The sequence below is a fragment of the Vitis vinifera genome, chromosome 4 (genome assembly GCF_030704535.1).
Source record: "Vitis vinifera cultivar Pinot Noir 40024 chromosome 4, ASM3070453v1".
NCBI lineage: Eukaryota > Viridiplantae > Streptophyta > Magnoliopsida > Vitales > Vitaceae > Vitis > Vitis vinifera.
Window position 1 is genome coordinate 24990633 of NC_081808.1, and position 27269 is coordinate 25017901.

A 27269-nucleotide genomic window follows, 5' to 3' on the forward strand; every position below is an offset into this window, starting at 1 on the left:
CAAGGAGAAATCATGAAGAAGAAGACCACCTCAAAGAGAAGAGTTTTTTAAGACCAAAGCTTCTTAAGATCTCTTTGTAAGGTTGTTGGTGCACTAGGACTTTCATGCATTTCATTCTTTATTTATGCACCAAAATCATCCAAGAGTAATATTGTTTTTAAATATCTTAAGAATTGGATGATTTCATGTTTTCAACTAAAACCTTGTGTTAAATGATTTTCAAACTTGTGTTAAAAGGTTTTAAGTTGAAAAATGTTGAGTGTTGAGCCAAAAAAATGGCTCAACTAGTTCAACCGGTCGACCGATTGTGCTCGTCTGGTCGAGGGCCGGTTGAGGGAGGCCAAAAAGTTTCTCTCTCTCTTAGTGGCCTTCTCTTCTTAGTCAAGGTTGAACCTCAACCGGTTGAGGTCCGGTCGAGGACTGGTTGGGGTCCAATTGAGGCCCAACGGTCACTTTTCCTAATGGCTAGTCAACCGGTCGACCCCTAGCTCGACCGGTCGAACCCCCAACAACTAGTATGACTTTTTTCTTCTATAAAAATGCTCCAAAATTCATTGTTTCATAAGCTAAACCTTCCCAAATCTTTCTTGATTATATTTGAGCCTTGGAAGAGTATTTTTTAGTGCACCATTATTCCAAAACTTATATATCTTTAGTGCACCATTCAATCTTAGTTTCTCTTGTATCATTTGAGCTTAAAGTTCTTGTGCTAGGATTTTTTTGAGAGATCATTTTATTTGTAAACCTTTGAAAGGAAGTTTCTCAAGTGTGAGGTATCACTTGAGGGGTTGTTCAAAAGAGGGATATTTCTTGAGAAGTGTAAAGGGTGCTTGGAGCCAAAAGTCCAAGAAGGTGAATTGGAACCATAATCCAATTGTATTGCTTGAAGGCTTGGTTTGGAAGCCTTGGATTAGTGGAACCTCAAGCTTGGGATTGAAGCTAGAGGAGAGTGGATGTAGGCCGGGTTGTGCAAAAACCACTATAAACCCTTGTGTTTGTTTTCTCTCTTTCCTACTCTTTAATTTATATGCAATTGTCTTTATATTGCTTATTATATACTTGCATATAATTGTCTCTTCATTCACATAGTTAATATTTGCGAAAAGAGACCATCACCCTATTCACCCCCCATCCCCCCCCTCTCTAAGGTTATTACCATAGGTTGGATTAGCCTCAAATTCCTAACAAAAACAAATGACATTAAAAACCATTATTAATGTAGATATAAAGTTAGAATGCTCAAACATGTGATCTAGATGTTCCTAGATCAATTTCCATCTGATAAAGACTGAAACCATAATGGTCATCGTAGAACTCATCTACTTAACGATCTTTCACCCAATCTCTCTCTTTATAGGTCTTGGTATGAGGGAAATGTGAGTTTTTTTTCTCTCTCTAGAGGGTGGCAAGGGTTTCTCGACCTCTTTGGAATCTCAAAACATATGAGAGAAAGAATGAACCCCTAACCCTCTTTAAGGGGTTTACATAAGCTTCCATGTGGGCTTAAGTGACTTGAGTCTAAATTAGGTTTGGATTACTTAATCTAGCCTATGTGGGTTTTAATTAATTAATTATTGCTCAAATACCACTCGAATAATAACCAAAAGTTCAATAGGGAACACCTAGATGAGGAAATGGGGCGTGAATGAGTGATTTAAAAAATTTTAAATGAATTATTTATAAAATATGTTTAAACTTGATCTCAAGATTTCGCCCTAAATAAAAATATGATTTTTATGATTAATTGATATCCAAATATTAACAACATATATTGATATATGTTAAGGACAATAATAATAACCACCAAAATAACCAACCTAACAATCTCAATGGTAATCTCAACAAATTAATTAATAATTGGTTATAAGTATAAATATATATATGTACTTTTTAGGAAAGCCCTACAATATATTCAAATTAATCAAATTAACCTAATCTAGGCACTTAAAACATAATATCAAATATAAACAAATAGATAATGGAAAACCCCTACAAACTTGTGGAGATAAAAAAACCATAAGGTCTAAGACCTACCAATCTAAATCCACTATTCAAAATCAAGTTGCACATATTTACATGATCGCTTTATCTTAAAGACTTACTCTTTAGTACCTACAATTTGATCCACGTCCGCGACACAACAACTCTCTATTACTCCCTAGTTGATCATTTGATCCATCCGAAGGGATTTGGGTCTTCAACCAACAATGCAAAGATCCAAATCCTTGATTGAGAGATCATGAATGGTATGATAATAAGTCTTTTTCTCAAGGAGTCCATCTAAAGAATAAGAGGTCTCTAAAATCTTAGATTTTACGATATTTAATCTTTTAGCCCAAATCTCTAACCCTCAAGGGGTTATTAGAGAGATATATATAGGCACAAGTCAAAAGAGTCCTAGTATCTTAAGTTTCCAAATTAGAGTTTGAGTGAAATTCATCCAAAATGAGTTTTTAAACTCAACATGACTTTCATGACCACTTGGGTAGGCTTGGACTTCTTGAGTGCTCTGCTTAAGCATTCCATGTCATTTGAGCAGGCTAACGGCTTGAGTGAGATAAACCACTTGAGCATCTCCTATTTTTCAAAAATCATTTTAAAAATATTTTAAGTCCAAAAATAATACTGAACATTTTTATACCTGAAAGAAACCTTATATGCCACAAGTCAAACCTTTTTAGATATACCTGTGACTTCCCCCACATGAATGAAAATTGTCTTTAAAAAAAATGCAAATGACAAGCTAATCAATCAAGAGAGTACAACTTGGAAAGTAATTGCGTCAAGATAGATAACTTGTGACTTTGAATCTTCCTTAGTTAAATATTATCAGATTTACTAGTTAATTAATGAACGTGATATCTTGAACTATTTAGCTATTGATGTAAATCAAGACAATAATATCCACACAATTCCCTTCCAAATCACTATTGATTCTCATGGTTGTGTTCATTTTGGCCTTGAATAGATCTTGGTTTCATGGGTGTTATAGAGAATTTTAGCCTTAAAAATTCTCATAGAAACCACCCCATTTCACACTCACATAGGTGATTCCTATTAAGAGTATCATGCCATACCCCACTCATTTTCCAAGCTATAGGACTTATTAAAAGCAAAACTTAACCTAGTTAATGTTGCAAAAAAAAACATTATTTCATCATAGAAATAGGTAAGAAAGATTATCTCTTTAGTGTTTCTCTTAGTCATTCATAACTTAGTTGTTCATTTGAACCTAGATCTTAGGATCTCCTGTCAATTAGGTTGGGTTACCATTATGAAGACTTTTTGGCCATAGGCTTTAATCTCATTTCCCCTAATAAGTAGTTAACTTTATCTCTTACTGATTACTACTCAAAAAGTGCTATTTGATAGCCTATAATTAATCCTTTTAAACACTTTTGAGTAGTAGTTTAGGCCTTTTAACTCAATTGGCATGTTAAGGATCCTTTAAAGCAATTTTAATCACTTTGTGTAAGTTTTGGTGTTTTTGTTAGTATTTTGATCACCAAAGCAAGTCAAGACTGAGGAGAGCTATGAGGAATCTTGGGCAAAGCTTAGAAGTCATTTTCCAAGAGTAAATCCGAATTGCAAGGAGAAAAAGCAAAGAGAATCTGCCATAAAGCCTATTCTTGATGACAGTCGTAGCAGCCACTTTTGGAGTACTTTCTGAAGTCCAAATGATGCATGCTATATACCATTTCAAAGCTCAGGAAGTCAAAAATCCAATGCTTCAAACGGCGTGCAATTCGGAGTTGAAACGAAGAAGTTGCAGCCATTATAAGCCAATCACTCCGAGCTGAGGGAAGCATTTTGCAAAGTGTTGCGAAATCACCCTTTTGTTGCGAAGTGATTTCGCAGCCTTTTTGAACAGTGTGATGTTTCTCCTTCTGACGATACCCGATTTATGCCGCGAGAAGGAAGCTGGGAACCTCAAGGTGGAAGCCAACTTCGCAGCCCTGCGAGTTTAGCTTGGTGTTGCGAAATTATTTCGCAGCCCTCTTGAGTGTCTGCGAAATCTCGCAGACACCATTTTTCTCCTGCGAAATGGTTCCTGAAGCCTTCCGATATTTGCTACCGACATTGGGAGATATTTTCCATTAGATTTTTGTTGTCTAAATCCCAAAATACTCCTTGTAAACCACCAATTACAAGATTCCTTAGTTTTTAAGTTAGTAAAAAAACTAAATATCTATGTAATAATTAGTTTTATATTATGTTCATATATATACCTCTCGGGAGCCTGTTCTCAGGGAGGAGTTCCTTCTGTAAAAGTTTGGGTAAGCAAGTAAAGTTTATTTTCTTTCTACTGTCTTACCTTCTCACTTTGTATTTTTATTTTATTTCTAAGTTATGAATTCTCTGAGGAGTTTTCCCCAGAGAATGAGTAACTAAACCTCTAATTCCTTGGAGCTAAGGTTGTCGGGGAAGGTTCTAAGTGCAAGAATGCAAAGCTCTGTGGTTTTTGCTAGTAATGAAGAGGAAGTGAAATCCTTTAGTGATTTCTATGTTTTTAGTTAACTTAAAACACCTTGGAGTCACCTGGGCCAACACTTGGTAAGGCAAGTGATTTCCAACCATGGAAATGCATTACTTTACCTCTTGCGAGCCTCTGGGAGGTGACTTCAGGGTAGGATTTTCTAGAATAGCCAACACTTGGTAAGCTTTTGGACTCCTAGGAGACATCCATTAGTTATCTCCTACGAGCTTTTGACGGGTAATCCAAGGTTAAAGATCACCTTGAATGGTTAAGGCTTAGTGAGAGGCTTCTATCATTGCAAGTTGCATCAGTGAGAGAATTAAAGTGAAATCTAATTGAAGGAGTTTCTGTACAACACCGGTTAGAGAATTGACTATATGTTGAATCTCTAATGCGAGGAAATGAACCATCTGACCGGAGCTATGTCTTTTGCATGAAGAACCACCCCAGTAAACCTAACTCTCCAGGGAATGCTTTTCTTCCTAAATTATTCCAAACTTCTGTTATGATAGTTAGTTTAAGTCTAAACCTTTACCCATCAAAGTTTGTGTTTTACTTCTTAAGCTAACCATGAAATGAAACAAAACCAATTCACTTGGAATTGGTATCATTGAGAGCTTGTTAATTTTTCCCAGTGGACGATCCTAGAGCCACTATACTATAGTAGCTTTTTCTTTGCTACCCTAGTAGATGGTGTTATAGGTTATAAATTTTGTTGATCACTCCCTCAATCAAGGAGCACCAGCTGGACACGAATCAGCTGAGACACCAATTGGGCACGAATCACTTACCAAACCTTTAATAAGAGAATCCTCAAGGTTGTTCTTTGATTTGATGTAATCAATGGAAATCACTTCCTTTGAAAGTAATTGTCTTGTATTTTTTTCTCCAAGGACTCCCAAAGTTCCTTAACAGTTCTTATTAGACTATACACACTGTATAATGTGTTGTCCAAACTATTGAGAATATAATTCTTGCATAGGAAGTTAGAAGGATTCCAAGCTTCCAGAATTATTTGCACTTGTTCACCAATTTCACCATATTTTAATATAAGGGCATTCTCATATAGGATTGGAGCAAGATTTAGGGTTGTAAGGTAGAACAACATTTTTGTTGTCACCCCTTGAAGTCCGTCCTAGTGAACTTCTCAGGTTTCTCACCATGTGCGGTAGCCAAAGGTATAATAGAAGATGTAGAATCTATCTTCACTAAAAAAATCAATTGTAATAAAATTAGAACTAAAAACAAAATTCATCTTAAGATTGTTATCCAAATCGCTAAAAAATATATGGATAATAAGTGTGTACAATAAATATACAAATAAAATAAAGTAAATAGAAAATTGAAACTCACAAATAAGGTTGAATGAAGCTAAAGTTTGATTCTATGTCCTTAGGACGAATTTGTCTCACTCAGGTGCTTATGGTTTATTGATAATAATCTCTTAGGATACAACGATTACTTTCTTGTGATATTAGCACTTTAAATCACAAGAAACAATGATTTACTTGATAATTTGTACTCTCTTGAATACCAAATATTTGGTAGAAAAGAGAAATGACTAGACTTGAAGCTAAAGAGGACTTGAATGTTTTAAATGACAAGAAAGGAGAAAAAATGGAGAGAACGAATGAATGAATGAAAAATGAATGAGAAATGGGGAGGAAGGGGTCCCTATTTATAGATTTGTTGGTGACTTATTAGAAGAGACGTGCCTTTAAAATACTAGATAAATCCTTTGAAATAAGTAACATCCATTAGGAAAAGATGTGTCCTAATTTCCATTCACCTATATTAGACACATTTTTTGAAATAAATAGCATCCATTAGGAAAAAATGTGTCCTAATTTCGATTCATCTATATAAATATTCCAACATGATCTAATTCCCCTAGAGATTGCAAATTGCAAAAGGGAAAGGCTAAGGTCTTGTTCAAAAAGCTTTTGATCTGGACAATTGCTCAAAGGACAGTGACAAGCATTTTGAAGTTGGTTCATTGCCATCGATTGATGATTTTAGACATAAGGAATGTTTTGCCCAGTCCAAGCTTGTTGAGGAGGTGTAGATCAAAATTTTACTGAAGACATTGAGCTATTAGGATTTGGGGATGTAGTTTTCTATGAGAGATTAAATGGTATAGTTGATGGGGACCTGCCAATGGGAATAGAAACCGATGGTTCAATAAGTAGTATTATGGAGTTCACACTTTTCCCTGAAGTTGCAACTACCAACACCAATAGTGTAGTCTTAGTTGCACCTTGAATTTCAGTCCTGCATGGCCATACATGGGCACCTTGGTGCACACTATCATTCTTCTAATGCTTTTCTTTTCCTTGCAATCTTACTTGTTTTAAATTTGGTTTTCAAAACCTTTTTCATTAAAATAATCTCAGTTTCTAAATTTCATCCTTAGGTTAATAAAATCCAGATTTTAATAAAACTTTTGCTGCCAAGTTTCATTCTAGCATGCACCTTTTTTATTTTCCTTCTTTTTAATAGTTTTTTTTTTCGATTTTTAATAATCATGAATAAATTTTCTAATTCCAAAAATAATGTAATTTCTTCCAACTTTCAATGATCCTTCCACATGATCATCGAAAAGATGGAGTTCATAAAATTCATTCATGGAAATAAATTAGGCCTTGGTGGGAACCTAACATCCATGATATTTTCTTTGATAATAATTCAAGTAAATTGCATGATTGATATTGATTAACTTTGATATATTTTTTAATATACATGTGAGATATTTTACACTTATCATTATGCACTAACCTTGTCTCTCATGATAGCACTAAGCTTGTCGTTAAGGTACAACCCCGAATCTATCTTGTTTATTTATCTCTTATTATCATGATGATCATCCTTGGTATCCATTGATTAACTAGTTGATCGTCATACTTGCCTTAGTTGATTAGTAGAGACCTAATTTTAGGGCTTAAAGGAGTGTTACGATTTTTCATCGTACCTTCCTAATTAGTAACCTGACCCTCGGATCTAGACTCAGTTTTTACAAACTTGTTTTTCCTTTCCAAGAGTCACATTTAGAGTTTTCTTTCATATTTTATTTTACCTTTTAAAAATAAAACAAAAATAAGTAGTAACTTAAAAAACTTTTCCAAAAATTAGTTTTTCATCGTACAATTTTTTTGTAACTTTTTTTTACATTTTTTATCCTTAGTTTCTTTCAATGTTTATCAAATTGTCATCCTACAACACCCCAATTCATCCATTAAGAATGATATTATTGTAATTTCATCCAACTTCAACACATTTTCTAACTTAGACATCTTTTGTTATGATGATATTTTATCCTTATTTTTATATTATGTTTACTACACTGTCATTCATTGCGTTTAGTGATTACACTCGTTATGAATGATATTCTTATAATTTCAGTCAACTTCAACTCTCTTTCTCATTTGGAGACTTTTTTTTTTTTTTTTTGTAATTGTATTTTATCCTTACTTTTATATTATATTTACCAAATTACCATTCAACTACTATTAAGAATGACATTCGTGTAATTTCAGTAAACTCCAACCCCTTTTCCCACTTAGAAACCACTTCCCTATGCCTTGTTTATACTATATATAAAAGTTGAAATGTGGACAATATTGTTGTGATTGTCTTTTACCAATATTTTCATGAAAGATTTACCTAGTTGTCATTCCTTTTGCAATGTGCCTCATTTTTTGCCCCACATCACTTGTAGATTTTTTTTTTCATTTCAAAATAAACTTACCCATTTTCCATTCATTCGCACCACAGGAATCATTTCTTCGTCTTCCTCATATTAGGGTTTCTTCTTATTTTGTTCAACACCACTGTTGAACCTAAAACCTCAAAAAACGCTTATGACTATTTTTTAGCCCAATTCCTTCCAGTTATTTACTCGTTTGTCATTCATTCACACCACAAGAATCTTGTTTCTTCTTCTTTTGGATATTAGGGTTTCTTCTTATTTTGTTTAACACCACCACTGAACCCAAAACCCCAAAAAACAAAGCAATTGCAAAGTGTACTTCAATGCCAAAAGAGACGAGGAAGAGAGTCGGATTTACGGAAGATAATGGAGGGGAAAAACAGATTGGGAACTGTAGAGATCGATGGATCGGAAATAACAAAGTTTTTATATGTTTGATTTTTACTTGTAAAATTTGATTGTCATATTAATGTAGAAATATGTTCTACCATTAAAGCAGTCAAATATCTATATAAATATATTTATAAAGGACATGACCGAGTTGCATTTAATATTAACTATCAAGAAGACTCAGACAATATAGATGAAATTAAGAACTTTCAAGCCGCACAATGGATTCTACTCTACATTTGTTATGCCTCAATGTGAGTAGGTTATTTTATCTCATTTGGTCTTCTATCCTTACAAGGTTATTTTTCTATTTTTGCTGCAAAACATCATACTCGAAATAAAACTCACAAACAACATCAACCATTATTTGATGACCCATGTGTTGATCTTTAAAGCATCGTCAATCCAACAGCTACATAATGCATAAGAAATCACAAAAATCATCAACTATTACAATTTTTTAAATATGCAATATTGACTCTATTGGAGGAAGATAAATATAAGAAATGTAGGTAGATTTTTAATAAAAATGCAACTGTTAAAATCGAATAAATAATCATAAAAAAATACATATATCAAAACAATAGAAAAATAACACTGATATTCCTTTTCACTTCCTTTTTCCAATTTTCATAGCAACTAAATAAACATTAATTTCAAAAGAATTTTAATTGAATATTTAAAATGATATCTAAATATAAAAAAAATAAAAAAATTATACTAGTACCCAACATTTTACGTTCCTTGTAAACCAAACCTAGTATTATATAAAAGTTTTGATTATTTTCTAATTTCAAAAATAAATATAAAACAGAAAAGCAAAGTGAGCTTGGGGCTAACTTTGATGGGCTTTCATCAAGACCTATCTATGGAAGTCGCACCATTTACCTGTATTAGAGATCAGCCCGCTTAAAGGCCAACAGTTAAAAAATTGGGCTGGCCCAAGTTAAGCCCATTATCTGACTACTGGCTAGACTCACTCTGTACACCGCTCTAGGGATTGCTTTGCGGCAGATGGAGCCACGATCACTGCTTACACAAAAGCGTCCAATCATTTTCTTCTCCAAACGCTGCTGCGTTTCGATCGATTTCTGAGTTCAAGGTATTGCTCCAATCTCTATTCCCAATTCAATCAATCAACTTCATTGTGTGCAGTAGTTTGGATGTTGAGAAATACTTATTTACAGTCGTTTAGATGCTGAAAATAGTGAGAAAATGAGAGAATTTTTAATCATAGATTTTTCACTATCTAGGGCTCGAGAATACTGAAAATGACAGTGTACCTAAGGCTCCTATGACTCCTTCGCTTAGTTGATTTGAGGGTTTTTTTTTAATTTTTTAATTTTTAATGTTTTTGCTTGTTTGGATTTTTGGCAGCAAAGAAAGAGAGAGAGAGAGAGAGAGAGAGAGAGAGAGAGAGAGATAATATAGGAATTACGGTTAGTTTTCTTTTATTTTTCTTCATTCTCTTGGTAACCAAACAGAGTGTCGGATTTCACTCTGAGGGCTTTGTAACTTGGGAATGCTATTGCTGGAAGGTTCAAGTTCTAGGGTTTCTCTTTGAACAGCCGTGGAACTGTTGCAAGTCTGGATTACAGCTTAGAATGAAATTTTTGTTAGATTGACGGTTATTGCTATTTGGGAATGCTTTCTTCTTGTGTAAAAATAAATTTGGTTCAGAGAAAATATGAGAAAAGTAACTAAAATTTTAAATTGTAAAATTTTTGCAATTTGGCAATACAGAAAACTGCCACTTTACTTGAAACTTGCATTGACTGACTAGAGGGTTTTATTTATTTATTTATTTGAAGCAAAGGATGAGAGATAACACAGGAATGAAAATTTTGCTTTCTTTTGCTGCTCTATTTTCTTGCAGACCAAAGAGAAAGCTTGGGCTTCTCTTTGAAATGCTGTTAACTTGTTAATGCTATCACTGAAAATTTTGAATTCTAGGATTTCATTTTGGACTACGGCTACAATTAGAATTTTTATAAAATTAACTACTTAGGAGCCTATTAGGGTGCCCAGTTGGTTAGGACAAATATTGGATGTGTGGTAGAGGTGCAGTATACTGGATTCAATTCGTCCCGCTGGTTGAATACCTTGGATTACTCAATGCTGCGAGGTTTGGACCCCATGGAGTGTCTGGAGGGACCAGCCATGGAAGGTTCCTTGGTTGTAAAAAAAATAAAATAAGATAAACTACCTGAGAACATTATCTTATACAATTATATATTGAATTAACATTCACTAATTTTAGCATGTAACATAAATGGTACCTACTATGCTGCCATGGAATCCCAGTATAAATGAAAGCCTTGGGAAAAAAATGAAGAGAATCAAAACGAGGGTAAAAACTCTTTATCTTAACAGAAGAAAAGAAAGAATTTTAAAGTGCAAAATAGGTAAAATGAATTTGATTTTATTCATTGCAACCAATAAAAAATAAACTGGTGAATTTATTATGATCTTTAAGATGAAGTTATTATTATTATAGTTGAATAATAAAGATGTAGAATATGACAGAAAATAAGTGATATAATCAGGGTACTTTAGGAAGAGAAAAGTCTACAAACTCTACATATAATATGGATATAGATTTATTTTCGTCTCTATTTTTTTATGAAGTTTGAAGAAAATTGTCTGGGACTTTTGGGTTATGGTATTCTATTTATAAATTGTCTTGCTTAAATTATATAGAATTGAATATGTGCATTATTAGCTTGTGTCTCACCTTGCTTAGGTCTGTACCTTATGCCTAGGCTTCAAAAGGAGTATTAGACATCTCTTGCACCTCTTAAAAGCATGTTCAAGGGTCAATAAGGCGTAATGCTGTTGCGGTGTTCTGCAAATTCCATGGTAGGTCATGTTCAAGGATCATGATGTTTGCCTCTGTGTAACTTGTGCCTCTTCTGGACTATTTGAAAAAAGATATATAAAAGATCTTTTGAGAATGTGGAACTCTCAATCCGAAGGTTGAAATACTTGTTTTTGTGTAACTTGTTAACTTGGACCAAACTGTTTATTGGTGAAAGATTGATGTCCATAGTATATTTCATTGATTAGTTGGGGTCGGTTTGAGGGAGTAGCTTTTTGTTTCCTCTTCCATTTTTTTTTGGCGCTTTTTGGCTGCCATTGTATACGTTGTGTGTACTTTGGTGTGCCCTTTTTGGCGCTTTTTAATATAAATCTCATTTACTGATCTTTAAAAAAAAAAAAAATGACGTATGCCTCTCTGTGGTTGGGTTAAACTGGAGGTGTGTTCCTGATCTTTTTTGAACTCCATGTAATTGTGGCTCTGGTCTTGTAATAGTAACTTTTCTCTGTGAAATGTCCCTTTATCTAACCAAGTAATGATTGCTCTTTTCCACAGGCCATAGATCATTTTTCTCTGATGGTTTTGAAAATGATATTTTTTAGTGAAAGAAATTTATCAAATAAAAAAATGTGAATGATTCAATTTAGGTTGTTTTTAGATTGTGTGCTGCCTCTGCCTTTTATCTCTATCTTTATTAATTTGATATGAACATGGTATTTTGTCTGTTTCTTTTTGCAGTAGCTGGTGTTAAGTTAAATCTTGAGCAGTGGTTTGGGATTCCACAGAAGATGGATATAATTGAATCCATCCTTGACATTCCAGTGCAAGATCCAAAAGAGGAAGAGTTCTCTTCTGCTGATTTGAATTGGACCAAGTTTGGAAATCCCGAGCACCATGATGATGTAGCTCTTATTCCTTATGCACGAGTTGATGCATTTATAATTGGAGAATGCTCTAATGTTGAATGTCCAACACGGTTTCATATTGAGAGGGGAAGAAAACGATCTAAAGGCAGCTTAAAGGAGTACAAAAATGATGAATATTTGGAATATAGGCTGTAAGTTTTTATAGTATTTGTTGACCTCGATATCCTTGTAGCTTTGTGTTCATATGTCACTGTATGGTGCTGGGAGGGGACTACATTATGTTTAGAACCGTAGTATCCAACTTGGATAAGCTCATTATAAGCATGCAAACTGCAATAAGGTTCTGAGCAACTTGATTTTATGGTAAACTTTATATTCTGTTTTGACACTTTCTGATTCAAAATTTTCAACAGTATGTATTCTAATTGTTGAATATAATGTATTTATAGTATATAATCTTTCCTTGTTAATATAGGTCACATGTATGGTAGTTAGGACTCCTAGCCTTGTATATATATATTGCTCAATTGTAAGTAAACATATGAATGAGAATTAAGGTTTTTCTTCTTTCTCTCTCTCTCAACATGGTATCAAAGCCAAGGGAGAAAACCTAATTCTTTCCTGTTTCCCGTGTCATCAACTCCGGGAAACCTTCCGGTGACCGTGTTTCATTCCGGTCACCTTCTCCATCTCCTAATACTTTCCGGTCAATCGGATTGTCGTCAGAAAACACTCACCACCGGCAAACTTTTCCCGTGAACTTTCCGGCGACGTCTTTTTCCGACACCGACCATACCAGAAGGAGCGCCTGGAGGAGATCTCCAACTTTTGTGAAGGCACCGGAACCAAAAGACCATCCACGCACTGGCCACGTGCAATTTTCCGGCCGGCGACTGCGTCTCATGCGCTGGCGCGTGAGGGCGCGTGAGGCCTTTTCTGGCGACGCGCCTCCTCCTCCAGCCTCGCCTAACGCCGACCAGCATCCCTACCTCCCTGGTTCTCCCATTCGAGCCCTGCACGTACCTCTTTTGGGGATTTTTGTCTCCGTCAGCCCTCCAAACAGTCTTTCCGGCGAAGGTCCGGCTACTTTTTCTCCACCCCAATCCCTGCACGTGCCTTGGGAAGTGTTCTTCTACCTTTTTGGTGTTACCACGCCGCGATCTGAGGTCGTCTCCCTTTTTCGGTGGTGCCACGCCGCAATCTGAAGCCGTATTAGGGCTCTCTTCGATCCAAACATATTTCATTCTCCAGATAAGTGGATATGACTACTAAAACTTCCATTTTTTCCTCTGTCATATCTAGATCTCCTATGATTACTTCGGAGAAATTGGTTGGCAGTGAAAATTATCTTTCCTGGTCTGCCTCTGTTGAACTTTGGTTTATGGGTCAAGGATATGAGGATCACTTGGTTACCCAAGAGGCAGATATCCCTGAGGTTGACCGCGTACAGTGGAGGAAGATAGATGCACAGTTATGTAGTGTATTATGGCAATCGGTTGATCCCAAGATTCTTCTTCATCTTCGGGCCTACAAAACTTGTTTTAAATTTTGGACTCAGGTCAAAGGATTATACACGAATGATATCTAGCGTCTTTATAAGGTGGCTTCTGCTATTGTCCATATCAGCCAACAGGACTTGGATCTATCTACTTATATTGGTCAGATTGCCTCTCTTAAGGAGGAGTTCTTGACTGTGATGCCTCTTACTCCTGATGTTGGGGCTCAACAAACACATCTTGACAAGTTCTTCATGGTTCTTACTCTTATTGGCCTTCGTCCGGATCTTGAGCCTGTCCGCGATTAGATTCTTGGTAGTTCATCAGTTCCGTCCTTGGATGATGTGTTTGCTCGCCTCCTCCGTATCTCCTCCACTCAGACTTTGCCATTTGATAGCACTTCAGATTCTTCTGTGTTAGTTTCTCAAACTAGCTCTCAAGGAGGCCGCAGTGGTACCCGAGGTAGAGGTCAATGTCCTCATTGCACCTATTGCAATAAACTTGGCCACACTCGTGATCGTTGCTATCAGTTACATGGACGGCCTCCTCGCACTGCCCATGTGGCCCAGTCCTCTGATTCTCCGTTGCCTCAGCCTCCGAGTTCTTCCGCATCTCAGGCTTCTGTTGCCTCTGTTGCCCAGCCTGGTAATGCCTCTGCCTACCTTACCCACACATCTTCTCTTGGACCCTGGATTCTAGATTCTGGAGCTTCTGATCACCTATCTGGTAATAAGGATCTTTTCTCCTCTATTACTACTACCTCTACTTTACCTAATGTTACCTTAGCAAATGGTTCTCAAACTGTGGCTAAAGGTATTGGTTTGACCCTTTCTCTGCCTTCTCTACCTCTTACTTCTGTCCTTTATACTCCTGAATGTCCTTTTAATCTTATTTCCATCAGCAAACTCACTCGTACTCTTAATTGCTCTATTACCTTTTCTGATAAATTTGTGACCTTGTAGGACCGGAGTACGGGGAAGACGATTGGCATAGGACGTGAGTCTCAAGGCCTCTATCACCTCACCTCGGATTCATCTCCTGCAGTTTGCATTTCCACTGATGCTCCTCTCCTCATTCACAATCGTTTGGGCCACCCTAGTCTCTCCAAGTTCCAGAAGATGGTCCCTCGTTTTTCCACTTTGTCGTCTCTTCCGTGTGAGTCATGTCAGCTTGGGAAACATACTCGTGTCTTGTTCCCAAAGCGTTTGAATAATCGGGCAAAGTCTCCTTTTGAACTTGTCCACACTGATGTTTGGGGTCCTTGTCGGACTGCGTCTACTTTAGGATTTCAGTATTTTGTCACTTTCATTGATGACTATTCTCGATGTACTTGGTTATTTTTAATGAAAAATCGAGCTGAGTTATTCTCTATTTTCCAGAAATTTTATGTTGAAATCCAAACCCAGTTCAATATTTCTATTCGTGTGTTACGCAGTGACAATGCCAGGGAATATTTTTCAGCCCCATTTACTTCGTTTATGTCTCATCATGGGATTCTTCATCAGTCTTCTTATGCTCATACTCCTCAACAAAATGGGGTAGCTGAACGCAAGAATCGACATCTGGTTGAGACAGCTCGTACTATCCTCCTCCATAGTAATGTTCCTTTTCGTTTTTGGGGGGACGCTGTTCTTACCGCTTGTTATTTGATTAATCGTATGCCCTCCTCTGTCTTACACGATCAGATTTTCACTCCCTTCTCTTCCCTGACCAACCACTTTGTTTCCTTCCTCCTCGTGTCTTTGGTTGTACTTGCTTTGTTCATATTCTCACTCCTGGACAGGACAAGCTTTCCGCCAAAGCCATGAAGTGCCTCTTCTTGGGATATTCTAGACTTCAAAAGGGTTATCGTTGTTATTCCCTTGAGACTCATCGATACTTTATCTTCGCTGATGTCACCTTCTTTGAGGACTCACCATTTTTTTCCACCTCTTTTGAGTCTCTTCCTGTTTCTAAAGTCTTGCCCATTCCCATTGTCTCCTCACCTGATGCTATGCCTCCTTGACCACTTCAGGTTTATCATCATCGTCCTCGTGTCGTTGCTCCTCTCCCTTTTGCTAAGGCACCTGCTGACTCACTTCCTATCCCTTCGGCTTTACCTGCCCCGGCTCTGCCTTCTCCTAATGACTTACCCATTGCTATTCGGAAAGGTACTCGCTCTACTTGTAATCCTCATTCTATTTACAATTTTTTGATTTATCATCGATTATCTTCACCCTATTCTGTTTTTGTTTCTGCTATATCCTCTGTTTCTCTTCCAAAGAGTACCCATGAAGCTCTTTCCCATCTAGGCTGGCGACAGGCAATGGTGGATGAAATGGTTGCTCTGCACTCTAATGGCACTTGAGATCTTGTTGTTTTACCCTCTGGTAAATCTACCGTTGGCTATCGTTGGGTCTACGCAGTTAAGGTTGGTTATGATGGTCAGGTTGATCGCCTTAAGGCCCGCTTAGTTGCTAAAGGCTATACTCAGGTTTATGGTTCTGATTATGGTGACACATTCTCCCTTGTTGCCAAGATTGTTTCTGTCCGTCTGCTTCTCTCCATGGCTGCTATGTGTTCTTGGCCTCTTTATCAGTTGGATATTAAAAATGTCTTCCTTCATGGTGATCTTGCCGAGGAAGTTTATATGGAGCAACCTCCTGGTTTTGTTGCTTAGGGGGAGTCTGGTTTAGTGTGCAGGATACGCCGTTCTCTATATGGCTTGAAACAATCTCCTCGAGCATGGTTTGGCTGTTTTAGTTCTGTTGTTCAAGAGTTTGGCATGCTTCGCAGTACATCAGACCATTTAGTTTTCTATCATCATAACTCCTTGGGGTAGTGTATTTATCTGGTTGTTTATGTGGACGACATCGTCATTACAGGCAGTGATCAGGATGGTATTCAGAAATTAAAGCAACATCTTTTTACGCACTTTCAGACCAAAGACTTGGGGAAACTCAAGTATTTCTTGGGAATTGAGATAGCTCAATCCAGTTCTGGTGTGGTCCTTTCCCAAAGGAAGTATGCTTTAGACATCCTGGAAGAAACCGGTATGTTAGACTGTAAACCGGTAGACACACCTATGGATCCGAATGTCAAACTTGTACCAGGACAGGGGGAGCCTTTAGGAGACCCCGGGAGATATCGACGACTCGTAGGTAAATTGAACTATCTCACCATTACTCGTCCAGACATTTCTTTTCCTATGAGTGTTGTTAGTCAATTCTTACAGTTACCATGTGATAGCCATTGGGATGCCGTAATCCGCATTCTTCGATATATCAAAAGTACACCAGGCCAAGGTGTGTTGTACGAGAACAGAGGTCATACTCAGGTTGTTGGTTACACAGATGCAGATTGGGCTGGCTCACCCACAGATAGACGTTCCACTTCAGGGTACTGTGTTTTTATTGGAGGTAATCTAATATCTTGGAAGAGTAAGAAACAAGATGTAGTGGCCAGATCTAGCGCTGAAGCCGAGTATCGAGCTATGGCTTTGGCAACATGTGAACTCATATGGTTGAGACATCTTCTTCGAGAGTTGAGATTTGGAAAGGATGAACAGATGAAACTCATCTGTGATAACCAGGCCGCATTACATATTGCATCCAATCCAGTCTTTCATGAAAGGACCAAGCATATTGAAGTTGACTGTCATTTCATTAGAGAGAAGATCGCATCAGGATGTGTTGCTACAAGTTTTGTTAATTCAAATGATCAACTAGCAGACATCTTCACTAAATCTCTCAGAGGTCCTAGGATTAAATATATTTGTAACAAGCTTGGTGCATATGACGTATATGCTCCAGCTTGAGGGGGAGTGTTGAATATAATGTATTTATAGTATATAATCTTTCCTTGTTAATATAGGTCACATGTATGGTAGTTAGGACTCCTAGCCTTGTATATATATATTGCTCAATTGTAAGTAAACATATGAATGAGAATTAAGGTTTTTCTTCTTTCTCTCTCTCTCAACACTAATTAATATCTCCTTAGTGCTAATAAAAATGCATGTATTGAGAAATTTTTTGTTGCTATCATTATTATTATTGTTACTATTCAAACTTCAGTTACTTATCGAGATTCAAAACCAGGGCTTAAATCCTTGTTTGGACAATTGCACATTTTGAAGTGCTTCCCAGTTAAAACTTTCTGGTTTTTTTCACATATAGTTCCACAAGTGGTGAATGATCAAGGATGACAGTTGACCATAGACTTAGATATGTGTTGTAGGATGATTGAGTGATATAGATTATATTGTTTATATTGTCGCAAATTATTCTTTAAACCATAATTTAAGTTATTGTGCTGATCTTTTTTTCTTTTTCTTTTTCTTTTCTTTGTGAAGGTATTGGTGTTCATTTGGTCCTGAGAACTATGGGGAAGGTGGGGGTATATTGCCAAGCCGGAGATATAGACTTAACACCAGAAATCGTGCTGCTAGACCTCAATCTATGCGGGGCTGTACATGCCATTTTGTAGTGAAACGCCTGTATGCCCGTCCCTCACTTGCACTTATTATATATAATGATAGGCGTCATGTGAACAAGTCTGGTTTTGTCTGCCATGGCCCCCTAGACAGAGATGCAATTGGCCCTGGTGCCAAGAAAATTCCATACATTTGTAGTGAAATTCAGCAGCAAACAATGTCTATGATCTATCTTGGCATTCCTGAGGAAAACGTGTTAGAGAAACACATTGAGGGGATTCAACGTTACTGTGGTTCAAATGCCAAAGTTAATAGCCTTGCTTCCCAATATGTTCACAAACTTGGTATGATTATCAAACGCTCTACCCACGAATTGGATCTAGATGACCAAGCTAGCATTCGAATGTGGGTTGAACGCAATAAGAAATCCATATTCTTTTATCAGGATTCTTCAGAAGCAGATCCTTTCATTTTGGGCATTCAAACAGAATGGCAGTTGCAACAAATGATTCGATTTGGCCATCGCAGTATTATGGCAGTTGATTCCACATTTGGAATAAAGAGGCTCAAGGTAATTGACTCATTATGCTCATTTTTTTCAAGCTGTTCAATATTAATAAACAGGATATTTATATGCTATGATTGGTTTGGATGGCAGTACCCTTTGTGCACGCTTCTTGTGTTTGATTCAAGACAGCATGCACTCCCTGTTGCATGGATTATTACCCGTAGTTTTGCTAAGCCAGATGTGTCTAAATGGATGAAAGCTCTTCTTGATCGAGCTCGTGGTATTGACATTGGGTGGAAGGTCAGTGGGTTTTTGATTGATGATGCAGCAGCAGAGATTGATTCTATAAGGCAGGATGCTCTTGCTCTTTAAGTTTAATTTAATTTATATATCATATGATATAATATAGTTTAATTTGTTTGGTATCAACCTGTATTTCAGGGATGTATTTTGCTGCCCTGTGCTATTTTCCCTCTGGCGTGTCCGTAGATCATGGCTAAGGAATATCATCAAGAAAAGCAGCAATGTTGAAGTTCAGAGGGAGATGTTTAAACGGCTGGGAAAAATTGTCTACAGCATTTGGAGTGGAGTGGATTCTCTGGTTGCCTTGGAAGAATTCACCCAGGATTTTGTTGATCAAACTTCCTTCATAGAGTACTTCAAGGCATTGTGGATGCCTAAGATAGGTTAGATGACTTGCTCTCTCGCACACACGTACTTGCCCGCATGCGCACATACACCCATCTACCACACATGCATACATTCACCTACACTTGCATCTGGATATTGTGTGTAACTGCCTCAATGTTGTCATATCTAAAATTAGTATCATTTCTGTTGCAGAAATGTGGATTGATATGATGAAAACACTTCCACTTGCAAGCCAGGAGGCATCAGGTGCCATAGAAGCATATCATGTGAAGCTGAAAGTTAAACTATATGATGATTCACATCTTGGTGCACTCCAGAGGGTTGATTGGTTAGTGCATAAGCTAACAACTGAGCTGCACTCAAGCTACTGGCTTGATCGCTATGCAGATGAAAGTGATTCCTTTCAGAATGTTAAGGAAGAATATATTGCTTCTACATCTTGGCACCGAGCACTGCGAATTCCTGACACTTCCGTTATCTTGGAGGATAAGAACCAACTTTTTGCCAAGGTTTTAAGTCAAAAGGATAGCAATCTAACACATCTAGTGTGGAATCCTGGATCAGAATTTGCTTTTTGTGACTGTGAATGGGCAATGCAGGGTAATCTTTGCAAGCATATCATCAAGGTCAATATGATCTGCAAAAATCATCAAGCCTATCAGTCTTCCATGTCATTTCAGTCATTCAGAGAGATCTTAATGAATCTGTGGAGAAAACCAATGGATGATTCAGTTGCATTGGATCAGGCGGTGGCCTGGACACACCAGATGCTTGATCAAATTCAAAAGCTTGTTGAACTGAACAGTGCCAATGACATTGGCAGTGTGGTAAATAATCTGCCTTTGAAATGGGTTTCCAAGAAAGGTAGAACATTTGTTGGCAGACCATCATCCGCCCCATCACTTCCCTCTAGTTCCAAGAGTAAACCCCTGGATGCTGCTGCACGCAAAAAGAATCGGAAGCGGAAAAGATTGTCACGGTTGAGATAGTTGAATGATTTGGTAGATTAGGTTTTCATCTTGGACAGTTTTGACCTATGCAAACTGGATTTCTGCTCATGATTCAGATACTTTCTTTGGGTATCCAATTCAGTTCCTGGTGGACACTTCAGTTTTCCAGAAACTTGTAATATATTCCATCTATCAAGGATGAGTGCGCTTGACCTTAGCACCAAACTTGTATTTTGGCGCATGGTGTGTTTATCTGGTAGATGCTGGAGTTAAAGATTCCATTGAAGAAATGAAGCATTCATTCTTAAGTTTTAGCTTCCTACACCTCTTTTCCTCAGCCGAATATCAAAGAGACTTTTCCATAGAAGATAGATGGATGGCTCTACCATTAATATGATAGTCTTGGGCACTTTCATTGGTTTTTTGTTCCCACAGTCCTCAGGCTCTGTTACATTATTTGGTTTTTTTGGCCTCATGCATAAATCTTTTGTTAGGAAGAAAGAGTATGGGGAAAATCTACTTTGATATTGATGATTGTATGAGCTCCATATTTTGTAGATTTACACCTGAGAAGCATGTATAGACCAGTTACAGAAGTAATAATTGGAACTATGTACATAGATTCTGTTTCTTAGCAGATTGCTAGTGGAGAGGGTTTTGTAATAGACCTTTATTATTTTCAGAGATTTTAAATTTTTTGCAATCAAATGCAGTATTTTCCTTTTTTTTTTTCTTTTTTTTCTCCTTTTACTTCAAAGAAATATAATCATGGGGGAATGCTTTGAACTGCTTTCTGACTAGCACTTCCTCTCTATATCTGAAAGTTTTTCCATGACTGGAAGCTGTCTGAAGAACTAACAACTAATGGCACACGCAGTTCCCTAAAGAGGCTGTGAATTTATGGAGTTTGAAATGGCACATGAATTCCAACCCTCTTACATGAACTTCAATAGAACTTTTGATGTTTTTGTCTCCCAAAATTTGGATTATTTCAGTGGTAACAATATAACAACAAATTTAAAAACAGAATGAGATATTCTGAGCAAGGGGAGCTGAGTTGTCATTTGCCCACATGGAAATAGGGGTGGAGAAGCAAGAGGAATAAGAAGCCACATGATTTGATGGCCAAGGTGGACCCCAAGACTCCACAACCCACCACACAAATTCTCATACAAAGGCTTTGTAGGCTGCCAATAGGAGTGAGGCAATCTCACCTTATCCACACTCCCACCACAACATTGCATTACACTCATCATCTCTTCCTTCCACATCACTCCTTATCAATTATCCAGCCCCCTTCCAAAACATTGCTCAGTCTCTGAATTTGCACTTCAGCTTCTCCTCTTGCACTTACAGCTGCAGCAATGGCATCAGTCAACTCCAGTGTTCTAGCATGTAACTATGCCATCTCCGGTGCTGGAGCTCCGGAGCTTAACTCCAAGCTTGTTTCAATGCCATCTGCTGCATCCCCAGCTGTGGCTGGTCTCAAACTGCCTGCGATCAGGGCCCAACAGGCCAGAGTTTCTGATTCCAAAAAATGGGGTGCTGGAGAGGGGAGAAGAGCAGCCCTTGTGTACTTGGCTGCCACCCTTTTCACCACTGCTGCTGCCTCCTCTTCTGCCAATGCTGGGGTCATTGACGACTACCTGGAAAAGAGCAAAGCGAACAAGGTTTGTTCCAGGATCCTTCTTTTTATGTTTTTATTTTTATTTTGACTCCTATACAATTATAAACAATACTTATACTGAGGTCGGATCATGAATAGGAGTTGAACGACAAGAAAAGGTTGGCTACAAGCGGAGCAAACTTTGCCAGAGCATACACTGTTCAATTTGGAACCTGCAAGTTCCCTGAGAACTTCACTGGCTGCCAGGATCTCGCCAAGAAAAAAGTGAAACCCATACTCTCAACTAATGTCCTCTGTTTTCCCAGTTGTATTACAATGATGACTGTATAACTGATTTTCTTCCGTTTTGTTGGTGCAGAAAGTGCCTTTCCTTTCTGAAGATCTAGAGTTGGAGTGTGAAGGAAGGGACAAGTACAAGTGCGGTTCCAATGTTTTCTGGAAATGGTGAAGAGGGCAATCTGTTTATCTCTCTGGCAAACCATCTACTACCCTCCAACATGTATCTAATTTTCCATCGAGAATCTTTGAATGCTTTACTCAACTTATGTTCTCTCTACAGTTTCTTTCTGTTGCTTTCTTTTCCTTTTATTGAGTACTCAGAGGTTATTGTGGAATGGTGGGAGTTTTGTGCCCAAACCTTGTGGCTGGGTTGGACCTCTAAACATGGCTTTGGGTTTAGGTTCCTTGGTTGGATCATTCTTAGATCGACTATATTTGATCAATACATAAAATAACTAATGGGTTGATCAGGGAACTCCCCCTCTGCCCCTACACTTAAAAAGCGTGAGTGATCTAATAAGGGCTGTTTGTGGCATCTGCAAAATTGGGCTGCTCGATCACCATTACAGTTGCTTCCTATTTTAATTTACTGATGGTTGGTTTTCCTGCATACAAGGATTCAAGATCATTACAGAAAGGCATTCTTCAATAACTAATGTAATTACTTTGCAGAAAATCAAACCATTCCCTTAGTAGGCAGATTGGGGTGAGTAGGGGTTAGCTCCCTGATGAGTTCAGGATTCTGTTGGGACTGTCCCATTGCCATCCCTAATGTCACAGATTTCCTGCTAGATTTCCTGCCTGTGTGCAAGTTAGAGAAGAATAGATAAATGAAAACCAACGAGTTTGAGTTCAAAATCCTGTTTCAACCAGTTGAGAACCAAGATGACAATGTGAACATCCCATTTATAAAATGAATTTGTTTTCTGTATACATATCCCAGTAATCTGTATACGTATCACAGAAATCTCTACAAGAACTAAATGGATTTTTCTATATGAACCTGTGATTGTATAACCTGAGCTTGAAATAAAAAAAGACAGAAATTACAGATGGAACATGGTTAAGAGAACCTGCCCAACATAAGACAAATCATCCTGACTAGCCAGTCCAACCACTCAAGATGATTGCACCTTCAGCAGAATCTTGAGGTAATAATGGGCTATAAGTGCTTTCAACCTCAAGAGCACTGGCACTAGATTGAATTTTTGCTCGACAAAATGCACAACAATCCCAATCCAATGGTTCCCAAGCTGTAGTATGGTTCAAATTTATCTCATTTGCTCAAAGCTGACGCAGATCGCCAATTGCTGAGATGTGATTCAAGTAAATCCTCAAGATCAAATTCAGTTAACTGCTATCAATTTGTAAATTTCCAAGGTGGTCTAAACACCATGATGAAGAAACATTGCTCTGCATCTGGGGACATGACACTGGAAAGACCGCATCTGTAAAACCTGAGACAAATTCGCAGTGCCATTTTGCTGCTGGAGCAAGACCAAGTAGAGTAACATTTTTCATGCATATCCCTTCATAAGGTGCACCCTCAATACCCTCCAAGAGTGGGGCTTTCGTTGAATTCAAACTGACCACATTACTTATAAAAATACCCTTTATTTTTGGGACAGCTTTTGGGTCCCATCCGTCATCAGGGTGGTCATTGGAGCCTCTACTGAACCTTATAGGTACCTTAACTCTCTCCATTCTTATGTTATTTATGGTAATATTTACCACATATCCTCCTCTCCCCTTATCAGTCTTTATTCGTACCCCAGCTGCAGAATCCCAAATATGCAAATCCTCCATAGTGACATTTGAAATTCCACCTGACATCTCACTGCCTATTCCAACCCCAGAACACGTTGGAGTAGTCCCTGAAAGCCTCCTCACTATGATGTTTGAGCTTGGACGAGCCATGGCAATGCCGTACTGATCCCACCCACTTTTCACTGCTACAAGATCATCCCCGCTCTCAATATAACAGTCTTCAATGCAGACATTGGTACTTGAGTCTAAACCATCAAGTAAGAGATTAGAACTTCTATTCAGTTTTTTAATCCTTCTTTCATTGATCTAGCAAATATCATGCTTAGATGAAATGCAGAGGGGGAAGGAACAAAGGAAGGAGAGCATACCTGGATCAATACCATCAGTGTTTGGGGCATTAAGAGGAGCCAAGATTGTCACGTCTTTGATAACAACATTGCTGAAACAAGTAAAAAAACAAATTAGCTAAGACCATAAAATTTACTCTCAAATAACAGGCAGAAAAAGAAGAAAAAAACAGTCATTAATCCTATTGTTTATGAGTGTTGTAATTCATTACATACTTCCCCTGTCCCTGTGCCTGCAAATCAATCCTTGAAACAATTAAGCCCACCTTCAGGTCAGCTCCCATAAAATGTGTTCTTTTATAATGAAATACCCCACTATTTCAAGTTCTTATAGAGCGTCCCCTTTATTTTTCCCTTGAGCTCAAGGCAGTTTTCTTTGCTATACAAAAGGGACTAATTAGGTCTACTAGTTAGTTTAAGATTGGATTGAGAATTGAGTGAAGCTCAAGGCTGCAAGCATAGCTATACTCAGTGTTTATATAGTCACTAATGTCACAAACTATGTTATTCTTCACTTTCTTTAGAGCGTAATCATTTTCTGATATTAAACCAATTATCTTTATCATGGTCCAAGAATGTCTATTTCATATCAAAATGAGCTTGATCATCGAATAACTGGGTAAGCATATATACACTTGAAATTGCTAAAACTACCATGTAAAGAAAACATAAAGAAGGTGAATGGAAATTAAAAATAGACCACTCTAGAGAAGCCAAACCTGCAGTAAACAGGATGGATAGTCCAGAAAGGAGAGTTCATGAAGGTGAGGTTTGAGATGAGAATGTTGTGAGAGTTCTTAATTTCAAGCAGGTGGCCTCGGGTGTGCTCCAATGTCCTGTTCCACCACAGCTCCCACCACATCTTTCCTTGACCATCAATTGTTCCATTCTGTCCTGAAACCAACCAAATAATACAGAGTGATGTGATGCTTATAAACCATTGGTTAAAGCTACCGACAGTGCCCAAATTGGAAATGTCACAACCATCCAACCCCGGGTGTCTGAGGGTACACCAAAGGACTCCTTTGCTACTTTTTCTTGTTGCAAATATTTTCAATTTCATGTATGCACATTAGGGAGCAAGAGATAATGTTCAACCACACAAAAAACTACCACAATGGAAACACCATCCCAAAAGGCGAATACAGGCATAGCTCAAATTTCAAAAGTGAAATAAAATGGATTGTTGATGCATCATACCAGTAATGACAACATTGGCGAGAGCATCTCCATGGATAAGACTAATATGTCTTCCACCTAATCTCTCTCTTCCTCTTCCATATGAAGGCAAAGGCTCTATGATTGGCCAGTCCTCCAAATCCTATTTTTAATACAATCCAAACAAACAGAAGTATTTAGTAACTCACCCACAAACAGATGCTTACCCAGAAAATTTTGAAAAGAAGAATCAATAAGGAAGTGTTTGGATTTAATTAATCTACCACTGGTTCAACTGATTCAATCACAACTGCATTATGGTCTGAGCACTCAAGAAACACCATCACCGTAATCACCAAAACAAACAACATCCTAAACATATTTCACTAATTTTTCAGAAGAAAAAAGAAAACCCAAATCCAACCACAACCCTCAATTCAATTAAATCATCCAAATAAACAAAAATCAAATAAACCCACTTCAGAGAACATAAAAACAAAAAATAAATAAATAAACCCATTTCATAAAATAGGAAAAACCAAAACAGTAATTTTTTATTTTAGAATTTTGGTACCTGGGAACCCAGAATCACAGCACCCTCTTCCAGAAAAAGGGTGAAATTGCTGGTGAGATTGAAGCTTCCCGTAACCCATCTTCCTCTTGGAACGTTAAGCTGGGACCCACCTATGTTTCCGAAACTTTGCATGTACCGTATAGCCCTCCGAAACGTTTCGGTATTGGACGTCACGCCGTCGCCCACCCCACCGAAATCTCTTATCGACATCACCACCTTCCTCGGCGGCACCTCCCGGAAAAGCCCGAAACAGCTGGGTGCTTCTTCCGATATTCCGGTTTCTCCGCCGCCCAACACGACCCATCTCGGGAAAACCGTTTTGGTGCCGATTTGGAAACAGGAAACGACTAGAACTATAAATACAAGTAGCAGAAATGCCCATGAAGGCCTGGTAAAACCACCCATTGCTGCACCAAACCATGCTTTCTCTGAATCCATTTTACACTTTAGATACATTAAACCTCTGAAATCTTCCAACTTGAAATTTATAATTTATAAATTTAGAAAAAATAAATTAATTGAAAATAAAAACTGGGGTAGAAAAAATGGTGTATGGTGAGACGATGGGTGATATATGTACGAGGAGAGGAAGAGGGGAGGCTCGTGCTTAAGGTGGAACAGTGCGCATTGCGCATGCTTGAGTGCGCCGTTTAGAAAGTGTGTTGTCTTACGATTTAAATTACGCTTCTCTCCCTTCACTTCTAAATAATTACAAAAACTTATCTTGCTAGTTTTAACTTTTAATTAATTAATCGGTTTATTAAACTTTACCCGTAACCTCTAATCTTTTTCACATTGCTCTCTCCCATTTAAAATCTAACAATATACCCTTCTTATTTCGTAAATACATATAATGTACATTTATTATATGACAGTGTTAACTATAATGAATGAAAAACATATATATTAAACACGTGACATGTTTAAATTAGGATAAAATTGTCATTTCAATTTAAAAACTCCGAAACCCAAAACTATATCATTGTTTAATGAATATCAAAGAAAAATAATAGATATTATTAAATTAAAAAAATAAAGAAAAATAATGTATATTATTAGATTAAAAATAAATAAATTTTGTGTGTTTTTTAAATTACTTTCATGATCAAGAGAGTGATAAAATGATCACAATTATTTTTTAAAAGTAAGATTAAGTGCATATCATGAAAATAATTTATCTTTATTTTCTTAAATTAAAATAATTCAATATTGATTTTAATGGGTAACATTAATTTATTGAT

The 27269-nt window shown here is 37.4% G+C and overlaps 3 protein-coding genes across 6 annotated transcripts; 2 read left to right on the forward strand and 1 right to left on the reverse strand.

Annotated features, from left to right (window-relative positions):
• The first annotated feature begins 9550 nt into the window (after window positions 1-9550).
• On the forward strand, window positions 9551-21007 carry LOC100247174 (uncharacterized). 4 transcript variants are annotated; one of them, XM_059736537.1, is made up of 8 exons: window positions 9561-9675; window positions 9951-10012; window positions 11336-11432; window positions 12130-12448; window positions 18087-18738; window positions 18826-19025; window positions 19117-19361; window positions 19519-21007. In XM_059736537.1, exons 4-8 carry the CDS (start codon window positions 12180-12182, stop codon window positions 20313-20315), a joined length of 2163 nt encoding a protein of 720 aa, XP_059592520.1. In that variant the 5' UTR covers window positions 9561-9675; window positions 9951-10012; window positions 11336-11432; window positions 12130-12179; the 3' UTR covers window positions 20316-21007. The 4 variants fall into 4 exon arrangements, with proteins under 4 accessions (XP_010649364.1, XP_002274170.1, XP_059592520.1 ...); XM_010651062.3 differs by lacking the exon at window positions 9951-10012 and having other exon boundaries at window positions 9551-9675; XM_010651063.3 differs by lacking the exon at window positions 9951-10012 and having other exon boundaries at window positions 11317-11432.
• Window positions 21008-21640: 633 nt separating this feature from the next.
• On the forward strand, window positions 21641-22461 carry LOC100232935 (photosystem I reaction center subunit N, chloroplastic). The gene is made up of 3 exons (XM_003631865.4): window positions 21641-21946; window positions 22042-22167; window positions 22262-22461. The coding sequence occupies exons 1-3, from the start codon at window positions 21641-21643 to the stop codon at window positions 22349-22351; spliced, it is 522 nt and encodes a 173-aa protein (XP_003631913.1). The 3' UTR covers window positions 22352-22461.
• Window positions 22462-23055: 594 nt separating this feature from the next.
• Window positions 23056-26654, reverse strand: LOC100252291 (probable polygalacturonase). The gene is made up of 5 exons (XM_002274102.4): window positions 26029-26654; window positions 25497-25617; window positions 25016-25190; window positions 24318-24388; window positions 23056-24194 (listed from the first exon to the last, which is right to left on the reverse strand). The coding sequence occupies exons 1-5, from the start codon at window positions 26482-26484 to the stop codon at window positions 23533-23535; spliced, it is 1485 nt and encodes a 494-aa protein (XP_002274138.2). The 5' UTR covers window positions 26485-26654; the 3' UTR covers window positions 23056-23532.
• Between the last annotated feature and the right edge of the window lie 615 nt (window positions 26655-27269).